This window comes from Manihot esculenta, chromosome 13 (genome assembly GCF_001659605.2).
Source record: "Manihot esculenta cultivar AM560-2 chromosome 13, M.esculenta_v8, whole genome shotgun sequence".
Lineage (NCBI taxonomy): Eukaryota > Viridiplantae > Streptophyta > Magnoliopsida > Malpighiales > Euphorbiaceae > Manihot > Manihot esculenta.
The window spans coordinates 35,820,229-35,839,502 of NC_035173.2; the positions used below are offsets into that span (position 1 = coordinate 35,820,229).

General features: G+C 35.5%; 3 protein-coding genes across 4 annotated transcripts; 2 read left to right on the plus strand and 1 right to left on the minus strand.

The window, feature by feature from the left end:
* The first annotated feature begins 11 nt into the window (after positions 1-11).
* Positions 12-3,609, plus strand: LOC110629816 (ADP,ATP carrier protein 3, mitochondrial). The gene is made up of 4 exons (XM_021776961.2): positions 12-166; positions 1,500-1,989; positions 2,257-2,628; positions 2,977-3,609. Exons 2-4 carry the CDS (start codon positions 1,522-1,524, stop codon positions 3,274-3,276), a joined length of 1,140 nt encoding a protein of 379 aa, XP_021632653.1. The 5' UTR covers positions 12-166; positions 1,500-1,521; the 3' UTR covers positions 3,277-3,609.
* Positions 3,610-4,693: 1,084 nt separating this feature from the next.
* On the plus strand, positions 4,694-6,120 carry LOC110629817 (pollen-specific leucine-rich repeat extensin-like protein 1). The gene has a single exon (XM_021776962.1). The coding sequence runs from the start codon at positions 4,730-4,732 to the stop codon at positions 5,969-5,971; it is 1,242 nt and encodes a 413-aa protein (XP_021632654.1). The 5' UTR covers positions 4,694-4,729; the 3' UTR covers positions 5,972-6,120.
* Positions 6,121-7,091: 971 nt separating this feature from the next.
* LOC110629918 (transmembrane E3 ubiquitin-protein ligase FLY2) lies at positions 7,092-18,927 on the minus strand. 2 transcript variants are annotated; one of them, XM_021777132.2, is made up of 15 exons: positions 18,215-18,927; positions 16,631-16,703; positions 15,310-15,437; positions 14,048-14,163; positions 13,785-13,845; positions 13,171-13,237; positions 13,008-13,085; positions 11,384-11,541; positions 11,236-11,295; positions 10,992-11,085; positions 9,704-9,871; positions 9,139-9,467; positions 8,101-8,227; positions 7,857-8,023; positions 7,092-7,276 (listed from the first exon to the last, which is right to left on the minus strand). In XM_021777132.2, the coding sequence occupies exons 1-13, from the start codon at positions 18,374-18,376 to the stop codon at positions 8,198-8,200; spliced, it is 1,524 nt and encodes a 507-aa protein (XP_021632824.1). In that variant the 5' UTR covers positions 18,377-18,927; the 3' UTR covers positions 7,092-7,276; positions 7,857-8,023; positions 8,101-8,197. The 2 variants fall into 2 exon arrangements, with proteins under 2 accessions (XP_021632824.1, XP_021632823.1); XM_021777131.2 differs by having other exon boundaries at positions 8,101-8,217; positions 18,215-18,924.
* Between the last annotated feature and the right edge of the window lie 347 nt (positions 18,928-19,274).

Here is a 19,274-nt window from a genome sequence, read left to right on the forward strand (position 1 = left end):
TGAATAGGAGCCGGGATGCGATAAAAGGTCAAATCGGTAATTTAAGCAGAAACAAAACCCTAGAAATCTTCTCTCCGTATAAGTAGAGATAGTCTCGGTCGTTTCACCTTACAGTTAGGAGGTCGCTTGTGTGCTGGCGCTCTCTTACTCCTCGGCGACCTCTCAGGTAACTCTCTCTCTTATCTCTCCACGTCTCTAGGGATCCTTCCTATATTCTCTCTCAATGTGCTGTTGATGTCTATATATATGATGAATCATTTCGCACCTTGTTTGACTTCCGAGAAAATGAGCTTAGCTTTGAAATTCTGTGTTTTATTTTGTTGCACTCTAGAAAATTGAAGGATATATTTGCTTATTGTATATAGGCGGTCGCGAGGCTGGATCTTTGTGAACTGATGATTTTACATCGCATATTTTTTGTCCTTATTGATACTGTTGTTTCTCTCTTTATTTATAGAATCGCTTGGTGCTTTGAATTTGGATCTTTAAATTATTGAGTTAATAAATTGTTCAACTTCAATGGCTGTTTGTTTAGTTGATAATATAAGCCAAACAGAAGGAAGTGTGATCTTGATATGTAATTTGCAAGTTTGACTTAAATTTCCATGCAAGCTGGATAATTTGATTGTATACATTTGATTTGGAACACTTTAATGGTGAAAGGATGTATTTTTTACTATGAATCATCAATGAAATGGTGTTCTGCAATTTCCTATGTTTGGGTCTTGTTCTCGTTTTTTTTTTTTTATGTTGTAACCTAGTTATTTATTTTTGTTCCATCAATTTTAGATATAAATAAATATGATGCTTTTCTATTATGCAGTAGCTTTTGGTTTTATTAGAGCTTAGAGACAGTCTTAGAAAATGGTTTGCTTTGTGAAATGATTTGCCATTGTGGAAATTTATGTTGCCTAGGTGGAAGAAGATAACAATTGAGAAACAGTTTATGTTATCTTTTTACTTTTTTTTTTAACATTAATTTGTATTGGATTTGCTATTTCATAAATAGCTATAAACAAATTATTTTCTGAATTATTATAAAACGATTTAAGTAGCAAATTCATTTATTTTATTTTGATCTTGTTGGTTGATTTTCATGCTTTCTTTTGTATGCATGGTGAAGCCCAAAATGTGGTGCTGTTTGCATTCCGGATGGCTGTTGGCTATTTAATATTACTGCGTTATATTATCCCAAATATTATGGCATCTAAAATTTTTGCCTTTATTTTTTTTTTTTCGGTGAAGCTGTTATTTTTATATGTTACATTTATATGTTTTCCTTGGTGGGACCATAAGTGCTATGCAGTGTCAAAGTTAAGCTTGTTATCATGGTTTACTTGCTTCTGCAGTGAAATTAGGTCATTTCTTTTCTGGATTAGTTTTCTTGTTCTCTTGGCATCTTAATTTCCTTCATGTTGCTGATTTTCGTTGTTTTTAGCTAGCAAATTTGAAGGAGTTCTTTGAAGCTCACATATGTAATTTTACATTTTCTTTTTCAGGTCACCATTTTGAGTTGCAAACATGGCGGATGGATCATGGCATCCATCAGTGCATCAGAAGATAAGTGGGCAGTCTTCACTCATTTCTAAGCTTTCACCCAGCTTGCACACCCAAAATTATGCCTTAACTGGTGCATATAGAAATGGTCTCCAAAACCATTTACATCCTGCACTTCAAGGCACCGGCCTGGCACTTTTATCAGCCCCCTCTCCTGTATTTATACAAGCACCATCTGAGAAAGGTGCTAGTGGCTTTCTAATTGATTTTCTTATGGGAGGTGTCTCAGCTGCTGTCTCCAAGACTGCAGCTGCTCCAATTGAACGAGTTAAACTGTTGATTCAAAATCAGGATGAGATGATCAAGGCTGGTCGATTGTCTGAACCATACAAGGGAATCTCTGATTGCTTTGCCAGAACCATCAAAGATGAAGGTGTACTTGCTCTTTGGAGAGGCAATACTGCTAATGTTATCAGATACTTCCCCACCCAGGTCATTTTGCTTGGCTTATTCAATTTTTATCAGTTGTTTTTATCTCTTAATACTTTTCTTCCTCATTGGATTGTTCAAAGATGGCCATGCACTGTAGTGATCACAAATTCCACTTTGGTATCAAAGCTAAAGATGTTTAATTTCTTAACTGAAACAATCCTTGTGCATAGGGAGAGAGTAAGGGAGAAAAAAGGGAAATATGAGTTGATAGTGTTTTAACTTTCTGTACCTGTTCATCTGGTTGACACCTTTTTTTTGGCAAATTAGGCCCTGAACTTTGCATTCAAAGATTACTTCAAGAGGTTGTTTAACTTCAAGAAGGACAGAGATGGCTACTGGAAGTGGTTTGCTGGGAATTTGGCATCTGGAGGAGCAGCTGGTGCTTCATCCCTGTTATTTGTTTATTCCTTGGATTATGCTCGAACACGGTTGGCCAATGATGCAAAGGCAGCTAAAAAGGGTGGTGAGAGGCAGTTTAATGGTTTGGTTGATGTTTACAGGAAAACCATTAAATCAGATGGTATTGCTGGCCTATATCGTGGATTCAACATATCTTGTGTTGGAATTATTGTGTACCGTGGGCTCTATTTTGGAATGTATGATTCTCTTAAACCTGTGGTTCTGGTTGGTGGTTTACAGGTATGATTTGGGGCACATTTAACTCTTTTATTTAATTATTATTCCATCTTGTTGTAGCTTTTGTTGATGGTCTGCAAGGATGGGTGTGGAATAGCTATACCTGTGTTATTTGGAAACCTTGACCACCTATGGCAGGCAAATGTTTTGAACTTAAATTGGAAATCATGATCAATTTATGTGTTTACCTCTTAAATATTGGTTTGTCCCCTACTTGTAACACTTGATTGATGCTGCAATGAAGCAATCTCAATGCCTACTAAGTAGGGTACTTTTTTTTGTTTCAGTGGTGTTTGAATCTGAAGGTAGATAGCATGTTCAATGCCTTGTCTTTATTTTGGGTATCTACAGGATAGCTTCTTGGCTAGCTTCTTGCTTGGATGGGGAATCACAATAGGTGCTGGATTGGCCTCATACCCTATTGATACAGTTCGAAGAAGGATGATGATGACCTCAGGAGAAGCTGTGAAGTACAAGAGCTCTTTGGACGCATTCTCACAGATTATCCAGAAGGAAGGTGCAAAATCCCTCTTCAAGGGAGCTGGTGCAAACATCCTGCGTGCTGTGGCAGGTGCTGGTGTGCTTGCTGGTTATGACAAACTTCAGCTCATTGTCTTCGGCAAGAAATATGGATCTGGTGGTGGTGGCTAATAAGATTTCTGGTTGAAATGATGACGATAATGATGATGATGAAGAAGAGGGGATGCTTGTCTAGGCTAAATTCTCAAGTTTGAATATTTTTTTTTTCGGGAGGAACGCTAGTGGTCCCAGTATTTAGGGGACTTCTTATATAAAGCGCATAGTTGTCTGAACACTTTCAATTTTGAGTGATGTTATCAAAGCTTTGGGGTAGATGGTGTTTATTTTGTTCTTATTGTTCTTTGAATGAGAATAATTAGACAATGTTCCTTTAGAAGTGTGTGTTTTGGAATAGTGTTGTGTTCTCAAAAATTAAATACATGTCTTTCAGTATTGTGCCAAAAATGATGTTTCTGTTTCTGCAGGATTGTCGCGGCATTTTTGTTTAATAAATTATATGCAAAGAAATGCTTATAGTTAAAGTCAACGTGATAACAATGTTTTTGCCTTAATTTCTTTTTTTCTTTTCGTTTGAATAAGCTAGAAGGATCATTATTTATTTATTATGTTGTCAAACGCGGAAATCGAAAAAAAAAAAAAAGAGAAATTCCTTCGGTTTTCTGGATTTTCTACTGAGGTAAATGTCTGTTCTCATGTTACTGAACTGTGCATCAGAAGACAGCGATTCAACGAGTTTATAATTAGCAGAGTGTTTAAAATCTATCCTTTATCAATTAATTTTCTACTCAGTATCGGAAAGATGAGTTTGTTACAAGGGGAGGATGAAAATATAAGTACCGAAGGTTTTTCTTCTGGGTTCATTTGATGTTTAGTCAGACCAAGTTTGAAGATAATCTCCGAACAGACCAAATTTGTTGTCTTGTAGATCAATCTCCATCTCTGGTGATACACATGTTTATTGATTGCTTAAATTGCAAGAAAAATTTCTCCCTTTTTCCTTCAGGGGCTGAAGCTGTCTTTCTCCTTCTCCACTTCAAACTAACTGTGAAAACAACCCATAAAAATATGGAAGGAGGTAAGTCCATATCATGCGCATCATCTTCTCTTCACCTCATTTTTCTAAACCCCCCCCCCCCCCCCCTGTTCTGCAACTAATTCTTGATTAATCCTATGGAAGAAACAGATTTCTGAGTCAAACTGTACCCATCATCACCAATTCTTTGTCTGCTACTATTGCCAACTTGAGCCTTACAAAAGACAACAGCAACTGCAAACAATGAAACAATTGTTTGGCTGTTCTGCAAAGCTCATGCTTATCTGATTCCCACATTAATGTGTTTTAAGGTTTTCTGCATAATGTAACGGTTAACTGTCGCTGTAATGGGTCGTTGAATATTTTTCTGTGTAATCTATCATCTAGAAGAGAAAATCAATGTTTTCCTTTGGACATTTGCAGCATGATTAAAAGGAAGACCAGAATAATTCATTTTGTGGTAAGAGCTAGCTCTCCTTACATAAACAGGTTAGAACTTACTATCTTACAACCTTAAACCCCCATTACACAATGGCTTCTTTGTGGCTTAATCCTATTCCTTTCCGAGCTTTATTAATCTTCTCACTTTTGCACCTATCTTGTTTGTTCAACAATGTAGCTGCAAAGCATGGCTCCTCTACCCATCATCACCACCATTCTCGCACGTCAAACCGGAGGCTGCAACAAGCTTTTATAGCTCTTCAAGCGTGGAAACGGGTGATTTTCTCCGATCCCCGCAACTCCACTTCCAACTGGGTTGGTCCTGATGTATGCAAATATACTGGTCTTTATTGTACAGCTGCTCTTGATGACCCCAAAATCAGAGTTGTTGCTGGAATAGACCTCAATCATGCTGATATAGCAGGTTTTCTCCCTGATGAATTAGGCCTATTAACTGATTTAGCACTCATCCATTTAAACAGCAATCGCTTCTGTGGTATTATCCCACAAACTATATCCAATCTCTCTCTTCTTTATGAACTTGATCTTAGCAACAACAGATTCGTTGGTCCATTTCCTTCTGCCGTGCTCTCTCTTCCCAAGCTTACATACCTCGACCTCCGCTACAATGAGTTCGAAGGGCCATTGCCTCCTCAACTTTTCCAGAAAAAACTAGATGCAATATTTGTCAACAACAACCGCTTTACTAATGTGATTCCAGCTTTTCTAAATGGCAGTACAGCAACTGTCGTGGTAATAGCTAATAACAACTTTGGAGGCTGCCTGCCACCGAGCATATCGAATTTTGCAGAAAGTTTAGAGGAGTTGCTGCTAATCAATACCAATTTGACAGGGTGTTTGCCTCCAGAAATTGGATATCTCTACAAATTGAGGGTATTGGATGTTAGTCATAACAAAATTGTTGGTCCTATACCTTACAGCCTTGCAGGATTAGCTCACTTGGAGTTGTTAAATATAGCACATAATATGATGAGTGGACTTGTGCCTGATGGAGTTTGTGTATTACCAAGTCTGTCTAATTTTACCTTTTCTTACAACTTCTTCTGTGAGGAAGAGGGTATTTGCATGAACCTGACATCTAGAGGCGTCGCCTTTGATGATCGTCGCAACTGTTTGCCGGAGAAGCCACTGCAAAGGAGCAAGGAAGTATGCAATCCAGTGCTTGAGCATCCTGTGGACTGCCACGAGCAACGGTGTGCTGTTGGTGGTGGAGGTGGTAGATTTTTTGGTGCAGCAGCTCCTTTTGGTCCTGCAATAGTACCTGCAGCAACTCCTATGTTTGCTCCTTCCATTGCTCCAAGCTCTACGTAAATAACTTTGCAATATAGTTATAAATTCAAAATAAGTTTCAATCTTCAGTTTGCAAGTGGTCTTGTAAATAAGCTGCTGATGCTTTTTTTGTTTTTTTGTTTTCTTTTTTCCGATGTATATACTGCTTGAAGATACTGTGTGTTTCACAATTCACAATCTTTACTAGTTCAATCTCCAGTTTGCTAAAGCATGCACATACAATGGTCGTAACAGTTTTCTCTGATGCATGCTTGACGTGGGATGCTTCAATAACTCACTTAGAAAATTAGGGTTCTTCTGATATTGGTATGGAGCTGATTTTGAGAAAACAATTTCTTAAATGCAACTAAAATTAATTTGAGTTTTAATTATAAAAACACCTTTTTGAAACTCATTTATTGGTTTTTCAATTTTAAAAAATATATTAAAACATTTTTGATATTTTAAAATGTCTACTAATTAATCTCTAATTAGTTTTTGCTATTAAATATAATAAAAATATTTATAATGGCTCTGATATAGAAAATTAATTAACAAATTTTTTAAAAATTTAAAGGACTATTAATTAATAAATTTTTTAAAAATTTAAAAAATCTAACTAATAAATTTTTTAAAATTATAGAAATTAAATAGTAAAATATTTAATGATAAAATTAATAGAGAGACTATCATAGAAACTAAATAGTAAAATATTTAATGATAAAATTAATAGAGACTAATTAATACTCCTGTTTTTTCAAAATTAATAGACTACCTAACTGAGTTTTTAGAAAAAGCTTTAGCTCCTGAACTTAAATGCCAAAACAAGGCACTTCTGCACGAGATCTCTCTTTTCAAGTCACTGTTAAAAGCTTTGATAACATTTTTTCCATCTTCATGAATCAAATACCTTCTTAAGTTTCCAGTATGTGTAGTATGTATAACACATTGACGTGATGCAACTTTTCTGCTAATGGCTTGGTTTTAGATTTCTTTGGGAGAGAGGAAGAGAGAGAGATCAAATACCCACGTCTGAGAAGGCTATTATATTATTATCCAAATGAATCCAATACAACAATTTGGATGAAGGGAGAGGGTTGTTATTATGACTATTAAGAAACTTTATTTCCAAAAGTGGGGAAAGAATGCAGTGACCCAAAAATGAAATTGAAAATAATTTGCATTTATGAAATTTCAATGAGTGTGCAACAGATATATATTATACAATTAACAGAAGATGTCAAGTACAACTTGTTGCAGCATCAGGAAAGTTCAATGTTGCTTATGCCTCTAGCTCACCTATCTTCTGAAGATGTACCCAACCAAAATATGGGTTCTTTTCCCCACCTGAAATAGAATAGACGTATGAGTTTAAGATTGCAGAACAGAATCCAAAGTATGCGCCATGGCCAGCACCATTAGATTATGCAGCATTTGATCCATTTCATTATATGCTCAAAGCAAATGATGGATGAAATTTGCATAGGCCAAGGGTTAATATTGATAAGAAACAAAAAAGAAAAAGAATTGTCCTCGCATAAAAGTCTACAGAAGTATGAAATTTGATGAAAAAAGAAATAGAAGTGCTTGATCTGGAATCATTGTGAACTAATGAGAATGGTATTATCTGTCATCTGCTAATTACATGAAAATTTGTATTACAAATGCTACAGAGGACACAAAAGGGAAAAGGAAAATCTCAGGCCGGTGTTCCCTTGACCTGTTGTTCTATTTGTTTTAGTTGATTTGAAGGGGCCAGCAAAGGACAGTGGTACCCTCAATTTTGTACTGTATCCCTTAATCAAATGCGTCTTGCAATGGCCCAAAGAAGTGAAATGAAGAGATTTCAGTTCACAGGTAAGCAGAACTCTCAGCAAGAATCTTAACCTAATAGTAAGAATACCTCAGGTTTGTATAAGGTGATTACCATAATTAACAGTTGGGCAACGCCAATCAATCCTATGTAATATAAGGGGAAGTGGAATAATCTCCCTAAGCTGGTGGTAGTGGTCGCCGGCAAGTTGGGCATTCCATTTTGATATCCATCCACCGTTGTAAACAACCGGAATGAAAAAAATGATCGCATGGAGTCACCTGTAAGAGAAAATGCAATTTGAAGTGAGTCAAGAACAAGGTAGGGCAACAAAACCACAAAAGACCAAATGCCATACCATGCAATCATTAGAACGCTGGGTGAGATCAATTGCAGTCATGCAGATAACACAGTCTGTTGCCTGAGTTGTATCCTGGTCAAACCTTCTATAGTAGCTATACTTCTCGGGCAAAATCTGCAAACAACTAGAGCACAGTGATTTCTCCAAAACCAAAGTCATAGCAGCTTTACAAGAAAAGAAAAGATGCCAAGACACTTCAACCACACTCCATTGAAAACCTTGCTTCAATTCAATAAGAAACAAGGTTTCTACTATCGGAACCATAGTGTCAAATTGTTTTACCCGTTTAAGAACAAGATGAAGTGAAAAAGAATCAAGCATAAAGGCATTGCTGAGTTATGTTACAGATCCAGCAAAAGCAATGCCTACCAACAAGAAAGCCAACAGCAAAACAATATAAGAAGAAAGTAATCCTTCAATTATTTCATCAGCAAATTCTGGAAAACTCCATCATATACGAAGAAGATTTTGGAAGACAGGACACTCAGGGAAGAGTATCAAGTGCATGCACATCACAGAGTTTGCATACAGGCACGTAGAATAAACATAAACGTGAACACGATAGCAAAAATTTCACATAGAAATGTATGTGTGTATGAGAGAGAGAGAGAGAGAGAGAGAGAGAGAGAGAGACAGATACAAATACACATGAGTGCAGAAATGAGAATTTTGAAGATTCATAAAAAATTTCATAGAGAACCACATATCAGATAGTAAAATTGTGCAGGACAAAGAATATAACTTCAGAAACTATAGCAATGAAAACATTCAGGTATATGCGGTATGCAACTCTGCATGGCTTAGTTGCACATGGTTTGATCATCCAATGTACTCATTGTGCCTTCTTAATATAATTCATAATAATGATCATTGTGCCTTAATATAATTCATAGTTTCCATGTTTCATGCATGCGAGTTGATCTATATATGCATGAAAATGTGCAAACACATGACATGAGTTAATAAAATCCATGGGTAAAGAAAAGGAAACGATTTGGCCCAAACACAAAGAAAATGTCTAGAATTGTGTCCAACCTGCCGAGGAATGAACCACCGAGAGCCAAGATAGTGTTGAAGAAGAAGAACCGATGCTTGAAGTCCGATAAATATGCTCAAACACATACACCAAGTCTTGTCAGGCTCAATGCGCATGAAGTTGTTAGGGCATCCAAATATATACAGTGGGATTGCTAGCCGAGTAATGGTCATGCCTATGATATAATGAGGATGCAAAGGTTTTCTTGAATCACGAATAACATTAGTGAAAATCTGGGGTATCCAAAAAGAGTACATCAAGAGCAGAATTGGTCTCAGAAAATTATGGAACTCATACATGACCAAAATGCCACCCAAAAGGATCCCATCTGCAAATAGTTGTATTATTTATATGAAATTAGCCCAGGAAAATGGAAAAAAAAAAAAAATAATTTCAGCTGCACATGCACATATAAATAGCAAAAACGTCAAGGGCATTCAAGGATACGTAAATTGTAACCCCCAAATAGATTAGTTTATCAGTGGAAATGAAAAGCAATAAAATAGAAGAGTATTCAACAAATAGCATTAAATTGATGGGTAGCATTTCCAAAGTGTTACTTACAAAAACGACTATATAGAACTGAGAGCTCACGCCTCATTGTCTCCCAACCCTCACCGCTATTCATGGGCCTGCTTGCTTTCCAGATAGCAAGAAGATATCTCATCTCAAAAATTGAGAAGACTACAAACTTGAAAAATGCAGCAGTTGCAAAAGCATTAAATAAGGACTCTGCACAGCAAAGGACTACACATGAGAAAGAAAAAAGCAGCAGAAACTAACGCAGTATGTGAAAATCTGCATGATACCAATTCATAGGATAGTCAAATGCAAAAAACAATAGCAGGATTAAGGTAGCTCAGGACATGTAAAAATTAATAAGAAAAATACAAATACTATTCAAGCTTAACTGAGGAGCTCAGGGCAGGGTCCGCGCTTGGAATTTTCACATTTACACCTAATTAGGCCTGGCCACTGGTTCGATCCAGGCTGATTCAGAGCCTGGCCAGGAAATAAACCAGAATGGTAGGCCATAGTTCCACCGTTGGCTTTGGAAAGCATTTGAGCCACATGGCGCCCTCTAAAGCCGCCACCTTTTTTCCTTCGAAAAAGAAAAAGAATGACTTGACCAGAAGTTTGAACTGCCAGTTTCAGTTCAGAGGACCCCTTAATGCCCTCCTGGATGCTGCTTCAGGGCTGGTCCAGGCCAATGAACAGTTGATCTTGGCCTGTCCTGGCAAGGTTTACAGGTTGAACAGGTGCCTAGATGGACCTACAGCTACTGTTTCTCCTCACATGAATTGGTTTTTACTTGGGCATTAGAAAATTTTGAGGAAGCAATTTTTAGGTAGCCACGTAACCACAACTTGTACTTTATGGTTGAGGATCAGCTTTAACCATTGGGACCATAAATGTATCAAACGAATATACAAAGTACTTATGTTCCGCAACCATATATGCATAGCCATTTGGAGCGTATAGCCATAGGATGAAGAAATGCACAAATACATGCACATAGGATGAAGAAATGCACAAATACATGCACATTTGCAAGCATAACTGAAAGGAAATCCCTTTTAGTTGCTTTGCAGAGCAAGCGCAAGCATAGTATTTTCAAGTATATCAACTCCCAATTCTATACTGGAAAGGCTGAAAAAATAGTAAGAGGAATGTCATGAGTAAATGGCAGGAGAGGAAATTTATAACAGAACTCTCCCTAACCGCGTCTTTACTTTGACAGCTCCATACTTCAGGTAATTTCCATAATGCACAAGACTAATGTCACGTCAAAAAGGGCAAAAAAAAAAAGTAAAAATGTAAGTAATTTACGACTTATAGTTGCCAAGATTACCAACTAATATTCCTGCTGTCAAATGTAAAAGGCAAAGATAAGCATCCATGATAGCCTGCTGCCCAATCATTAAAATTGAAACTTTGGCAGCTCCCTGATTCATGAAAAGGAAACCATGGTCACTTGATTGCAACCATAAGATGTCACAAATACTGAAAATTCAGAACATAGAAACACGGTTCTATATCCATAGCATCCATACAAACTAATTGCTTATAACAGAAATACAAAGTGTGAATCTTACTGATTGGGTATTGCTATGTTCCATTTGTCGAATCAACAGAAGAACCTGGAGGAAAGAGACCTGATGCAAGCATGTCAAGGAATCCACCCAAATCTAGCTAATAAAATGTCAACACGGATCCCAAAGAAGAACGATATATTAAGGATACAAAAGTGACCATCAAGGTATAGTTCACTGCTTTATTGTAGTATACTTCGATGTTGACAGAAGTAGCATTTAGCAGTAAAGGTGAGAAGCAGTCCCCATCATCATCCACGGCAGGACTCTCCATTAACCCTTCTATGTGATAACGATCACGGTCTCCATCTACAAGAATACATCATAACTTAGATAACACATATAAAAATTCTCGTTATACTTCAATAAAGTATATTTTACATAAACAAGAAAGGTTAGAGATTTTCTTTCCACTGTACACAAGCCACTCAAATAATTGTTTTCCATTTTCTTATATTTGTTTCCTATTGTGCACCACATTTATCAAGAAAAGGAGGGGCAGATGGTAAAAAGGGTCAGAGATACATGTAATATCAAGCTCTCCTCCAATGGTTTACTGCTATGGGCCGGGAAAGGAGAGAGAGAGAGAGAGACAGAAGAAAACCGGGAGACTGACGTAATCTATATAAATATAATAAAGTCAGTCTCTAACACAAGTTCACCTAAGAGGGACAAGTAGCACTTAGTCTCTAATACAAGTTCACCTAAGAGTGACAAGTGGCACTCTATTAGATTTTCTTTTTCCCATTTGTCCATTTTGCCCCTATCTTATTATTAGCATGAATTATTAGATATCCTTATATATATATATATATATATATAATTTATTGGTCTTACTAAATTTATAATCAAATTTTTATCATTAATCATTCATCGATATGAGTATTTCATTTCCCAATCCTCTTAAATATAACATCTGTATAAATATAAACCTGTATAAATATATAAAGCAAAATTATTAGATAAAGCAACAACATATAGCTTGAGTTATAATAAGAAAATAAATAGCTATTGAGAAGTAAATTTAAAAAATAATTAATAAACACAATAGTGGCATAAAACCACAATCACAAGTACAGGAACATGAACAGAGACCAATTAAAAGTACTTTTGAAAATAAATCTAAAATCATTTTAAACATCCATCATTAAATCTAAAAAGTTATAATAAATCGTATTTGGAGATGATGAACAAGAGTTTTCACAAATATTTATAAGGGACATTCTTAAAACTTCAAAACTTTTTATATCTTAATACTTTTCTAAATTTATATACCATCTTTTTGTTATTTATTTTATTAGTTATTGTTTACAATAAAAATTTCCACGCAATGCATGGGCACATGTCTAGTATGACGTTAAAATGAATAAAGAGATTGAATAGAAATACTAACTAAAATCTTAACTGCACAAAAACATAGTAGAAGAAAACAAAGAAAAAAAAAGGGAACTTACACAAATTAAGGGCCATTTTTGACATCTAAGTACCTTGCACATTCATATATATGGTCATGTGCGTTCATGGTTCTCTAATTTAATTGAAGATAATTTATAGATAAAGGAGTCTATATGAGGAATTGGTTTTTTTTTTTTTTTCAAACTTCCTATTCAAAGAATTGCAAATGAGAAAATTCACAATTATTCCCAAATTATTAATGCGCGCTGAAGAGACCACACATCATCACCAGCCTTTAGATAAAAGAAATAAGTCTTAGAACTGATAGACATCAGTTATGAACAACAAAAAGAAATCGTACGCTGAGAGAACACAATTACCATTTTGGCTAGAAGAAACACGAGTGATTTGGGCTGCAATTTCAATATTGCAATGTTTCTCCATCTCATAAATTGGTGCTGTGAAACAAGGTAAAAATTAACTGAACTGTATTCGTAATATTAACTTAAAACTTTAAGGTCAAAGTCAGGTACAGAAAATTACAATTTTTTCTCCTCCATATTTTATCTCGTGGAGATTCTTGGAACACTTGAGATGAGAAAACCCCAAGCTGTTCAACAAAGCTGTAAGTTAGAACTCAGCATCACCCATAAACCATAGAAAATTGTTTAATATGATCATACTAAGCTTTTGGTAATTAATATCTCTGCTAATGCAAGAATTTGTCAAGCAGTGGACAAGCTTGAGAGAGTCCAGCCAACCCCATTGCTGATATGCTCTACCAATAGCAGCCCCAAACCAAAACTAGATCCTACCAATACAAACTCAACATAACTGAAGCACATACCCTATCTCCACCACCTTAGTTTTAATTACATTAAAATCAATCAACAAATAGCACCAATTTTCAGTCAAACTCATCACATGCCAAAAAAAAAAAAAAGGCAGGTCAGGGAATAAATTTACACATGTACAAATTAGTCAACCTACCATATTTCCATAAAATGCACACATTGGCAAAAAAAAATAAAAGAAAGTACGGCCCTAAGTGACAATCGACAGCAAGCCAACAGAAAACATTGCAAAATGATAGGAAACTATCCTATAACCATATCTCATAAAAATATGTCACATAAAAGCTAATTAGGAAGTATTACCAAATGATATGGGTTGGATAAAATATAATCTTCTTCTTGGCTCAACTCCCCCTCTTTCCCACTGCCATAGTATAATTAATAATAGAACATTAGTACTAAACAAATCTAACAAACCATCCTTAAGAGAATCTTTCAAATATCCAGCAACTAAAATCATGTGTCTTGTCAAGGCAATATTTTTCAATGATTACACACTGAAAAATGTGATTAATAAAACTTGCAGTGTGCAGGTGATACGGTATGCTAACATCAATGAGACTCACCTGTTAGCTACCATTCGAAGTTGTCTAAAGGGCCATATGTAAACACCTTCCACCCTGATTTGAGCACCACCAACATTATGTGTATTGTCAAACACGTCATGGAAAATAATAACACCCTGTTGTCAATGACATGAGCAAGGAATATCATCACTTCTTAAGGAACGTATCATGAATAATCAAATATTAAAGCTGCTGGAAGACTGGCTGTCCGACATTGGTGGGAAATAAAACAAAAAAGAGGCATAAAATAAATGGGTCCAAAAATGGCGTAGGTCACTTTGGCAACAAGATGGAGCCCAATGATCCAACCCCCTCAGCAAAGCCAAATCCACACTCCTCATGGCCCAGTTCAGATTCAGAAAGTCAACAAAAGCAGTTACAGACATGATGAAATTAATTTAAGTGAAACAATTTGTATCATAAGCCAAGAAGTCAAAATTTTGAGCTCTAGTTGTAATCCATTCCAATCAAAAGAACCAGAAGCAAAGGTCCCAATGTGGGACAAAACAGAAGTCACCACCAGCTTCAGCAATGAAAAGAATATCCAGTGTAGAATACCCCACTATACCAGTCTAGATTCAGTTGTTAACATATGAGCAAAAGTCTCATGTTTCTTGGGCTTTAATACAAAATCGAATACAGATGCCCAGATATGCATAAATTTTCAATGAAAGAGGCATAACAAGTCTAACTAGATTCATCCTGCATCAAGCACCAGAATGAAAATGTTGGGCATGCATTTTCCTACCAGTTAAAGTTGTTCGATTAATGAATGCAACGGTCATATAAAACACATGTAGATAAATCCCTTTTTGAGTTGCAATTGCAATTTTTATTGACAAAATCAGCACTATATATCGACCATTGTTTTCATTAATGATAGCCTTTCTAATCTTATTTGTTTTTCAATCGAAGAATTTTTTTTTTCCTCTCATAAAGCCTACAATGCATAAAAGTTGCAACTCAAGCGAGAGCCAAAAGGGGGTGGCGAGAATACTTTTTTTATATGTAAGCGTTGCATGCAAGTGCAGTGTCCCTTCATTTTCATTCAAAGTTGAAGTAATATGCCTATCCATCTTTTTGCATATACACTTTGGGTTCTAAGATGGACAAAGCTCCACTACATAAGGAATAGAGGCCAATCAATCATAGATTATCAACTTTTATACAAAGTTTCAAGGTAGCGTGGCACACTCCCATATTTCTACACAGAAATGAACTAGTGGGAATTAGGATCCTCAAAATGAGCAGAAAACACACACCTGGACATAATGTACACCTGTTATTTTTGTTGGTGTGCTAACTAATTCAATGACAGATTCTCCGTTGGATTTTCTGAAATCTGGAAACCTGGAAGAGCTATTCGTGGAATCTAGGAATTTCCAAGTCCCTGCAATTCACAAATCCAAAAAATGTCAAATATGAGAACCACTGACAACATGTCACAATCAAAAGCATATTGATGAAAAACTGGCAATTTCAAATGCAATGCATGAAATTCACTTAGTCACTAACACTAATAGTTTTGTGCATCTATAAAGGCCTATTGGACGAAACAGTCAAAACATTGTGTAAATTCGCAATTATAGCCAAATCTTTGAATCTTGTGCAGCCAAAAGTTTCAATTTTGTTGTAATTGTAACATAAGAGTTAAATTGAATATGAAAAGTTTAGGATATATTTAAATATAGTTTTTGAATTTTGGCAAAATCTATAACTTAGTCCCAATATTTTCAAAATCAAGTAATTCAGTCCCTCACTTTTGATTATATGTACAAAATGGTTCATCCTCACTTTTTATCCAAATATTATGCCTTGAGCAATTCATAATCTTGCTACAAACTTTGCATGGTTTCTAGAAGACTGTAATAATGAATTCAAGATATTATGGACATCTAGAATAAAATGGCTAGCAATTAGTCAAATTCAAGCTTATATCCTAATATATTTGCCAACTAATTGACAATGATACTCCCATTACACCGTGCAACTTTAAGGGCTGTATAGAAAACAATTACAAACTTTTTAAACCAAGCTCACAAAAGTTCTTTGGGATCAGGCTGAGAAATTCTGATATGCTATAATCCTTATCTATTCTTTCCTGCTTTATATTCTGCAGCATAAATCTTGTGGACTGTAGTCTTGTGCACTTTGCAATAAATAATCCATCTCAAAAGCAAATGAATTTTTTAATCCATGTCATCTCAAGAAATTTTGATAGCCTACTATAGTTAATAGCCATGAAGAGAAAATGAAACAAAGAACTACTACAGTTTAAAGAATTGTGTTCCATAAAATCCTGAAAGTGACCCCATGCACTCAGTTCAAGCATCCTGCAAATGCCACACTCACTAATGCTGTAATATTTATCTAACTATCCTTAAAAGAACCACCATGGAGTCCACAATTCCATTAATATTAGGCATGGGCCAAAGCATGGATTCAGCTATCAAGACTGTTGAAAAAGCCAAAAACCAGAACATACAAAGTACTCTAAAAGAAAAAAAATGCATTTTGTAACTAATATGTTTTATAGAAGGTGCAAATTTGTTCCATTTATGACCAAGAACAAAAGTCACAAACCTCTGTAAGTTCCTGTTATGTTCCATGCCGAAAATGGGCCCAAATCATTTTCATCTTTTCTAATAAATAGCCACTGCAAGAAGCAATACCAACACAAAAACTTAGGTTCAAACATATTGATGCTACAGTTTCCTTATAAAATTTAGCCATGAAAAATGGTAACATTCCCTCTGCCTTTCAAACAGCGAAAGGCAATGTTGTATCCAATATGGTTAGGCTGAGCCTCTCTCATTTGAGACAGTGAAATAAACAAACAATTGACCAAATGGTACAAGACAATGAAATATTTTCAAATGCTTGAGTTGAATTACTTAACATGAGTAAGGTTCAAATGTCATGCAGCAACAAAATATTCTAATCACCATAATCATGATCCACACATCCAACCTCCATACAAACTTACATGCCCAAAGCTGTGAAGCTGCTGAATTCTTTTCCTTTTCATTAACTAAAAGGATGACAACAGTATGTGTCGTTTCTTTCCTTTTCCCCGTCAGCTAGTCAGTCAGGATATTATTTTAAAATATAAAAAGCAAGGAAAAAAGTCTACTGCTGAATTGAACTCTTCACAAGAAGTGAAAGTTATCTCCCCATTTCTTTTATTTGACTCCAATAAAACAATTGTTAGGAGTCCTCACCTAGATTATAAGTGGCTTTCCAAAGTCCAAATAACTTAAATATATCGCATATATCAATGAGAATGAATGTGAGATCAGCACAACTAGAGTCTGAGTTCTGCAAACATTCCTCTATAGGAACAAAATCTCATTCCCAAACTTTTTTTTTTAAGAAAAAAGCTCTATTGATCAAAAGATTTGATTGTGTTTAACAATCTAACTTTCACTCTGGCTTCTAAATGAGGTTTGGGCATAAGATGTACTCTTGCATACTTAGGAATGGACGGCTCTTTCTTCTGATTATCCACAGAAACAGCTGACAAGTATGTCACACAATGTGATACAAGCTTAAACTTTTTCACTAACTACAAGTCTACAATCATGGGGCTAAGTAGAAGGGATCCTTTTCTTCCCAGTGCTACGAAACCTAAATACATTCACTGTTAATATTTCCATTTGCTTTATCTTGGCAAGTTGAAATCCATAGAGTGCAATGAAAACTACACTAACAATACTTCTAAATATCCTTTGCCAATCTAACTTTAGCAGCATTACATATTCTCTTTTATCATTTTATCCACACATACAAAATTTGCTAGTTTGTAAACCAAAAATGTAATGTTACAACATTTAGCTAGAATTCACCATTCTCATTTCTGAAAATTATCTTCAAAGTGTATACCTATGTAATGCATCTGGTGTAATCACCAAGAATTTGCTAATGACCCAACGAAATTTTGCTTGAGAAAGAAAAACACAATTTAAGTAAATTTGTCTTAAACAATAAGCTTGTTAGTAAAAGCATGTCAAAACAATCTAAATTTGACATGATTAAAAACAAAATTAGCTAATCAAACCTATTCTTAATCCAAATTACAAACTTTACCAAAAGTTATCACTAAAATCAAAAAACCAATCCACATTTGATCACCCAATAAAAATTATACATATCAAATCCAATACTAACCTCATCTCCCCAAGATCGATTCCGTTCCTTCAAGGGTCTGAGACCCGCCACAGGACTTAAAACCACAAACCCAAACCATAAACCAAAAACAAGCCGAAAAACAAACCCTAACCGTCCCCTTCTGTGAACATACAGAAAACCCAAATTCTCACAATCAACCATATCAACAAAACACCGCCACCCTTCACCGCCCAACAGCTCAATGAGCAGTAAGACCTAGATTCAACTCCAATTGGGTACCCAAAAGGACAGTTCTTGAATAACAGCAAAGCAGAAAGGAACAAAAACTCCCATTAGATAGCAAGTAAAAGGGATGATAGTGAAGAGGTTGCTTGAACTGGAGTCAAACAAACACAAAGGGAACTAACGACCTGACGAGAAAGTGAGAGCTCAACGACTTGAATTAGGAGATTAATTGATGGAAGTAATCACCAAACAAGAAAAAGATAGCCTTCACCAGAAGATCCTTGAACCAGAAAATCATGCCCAGAAATCTACAAGCAAGATTAATATAAATAAAAATAAAGAGAGCAGATCAGAGCGTTGAAGTAAAGATGGTTGCTTAGTAGTTGAATGTTGACATGGCCGATGGCTGATGGCTGATGGCTGCTTAATTCTTCTTCTCTCTTCTCTTCTAATGTTTTTGGTAAAATGAAGGTCAATAGAGAGAGAGAGAGAAGGGACAGTGAGTTCGGTTGGGGATGGTCGGGATACGCGCGAGAAGGGAGGTGAGCCTCACACTACACTTATGTAAAATCTTTTTTTTTTTTCGGAAAATGTAAAATTTTGTTTTCACTTTTTATTTTCCCCAGTAAATATTTTTTTGTGATACTGAAATCAACAGGGGACCTTACTTCATCTTGTGTCTAGTCGGTGATGCAATGTGTTCGACTGTTAATTTTTTTTATTTTAATAATTTTTTTTTCATTTCAAAATATTTGATAAGGAAATTTTTTTATCTCTTTATTTAATTTTATTTATTTATTAAATTTTTTTCCACTTATTAATATCAGTTCACCACAAAAACTTTTAAAAAATATTAAATTTATTTTATCTACAC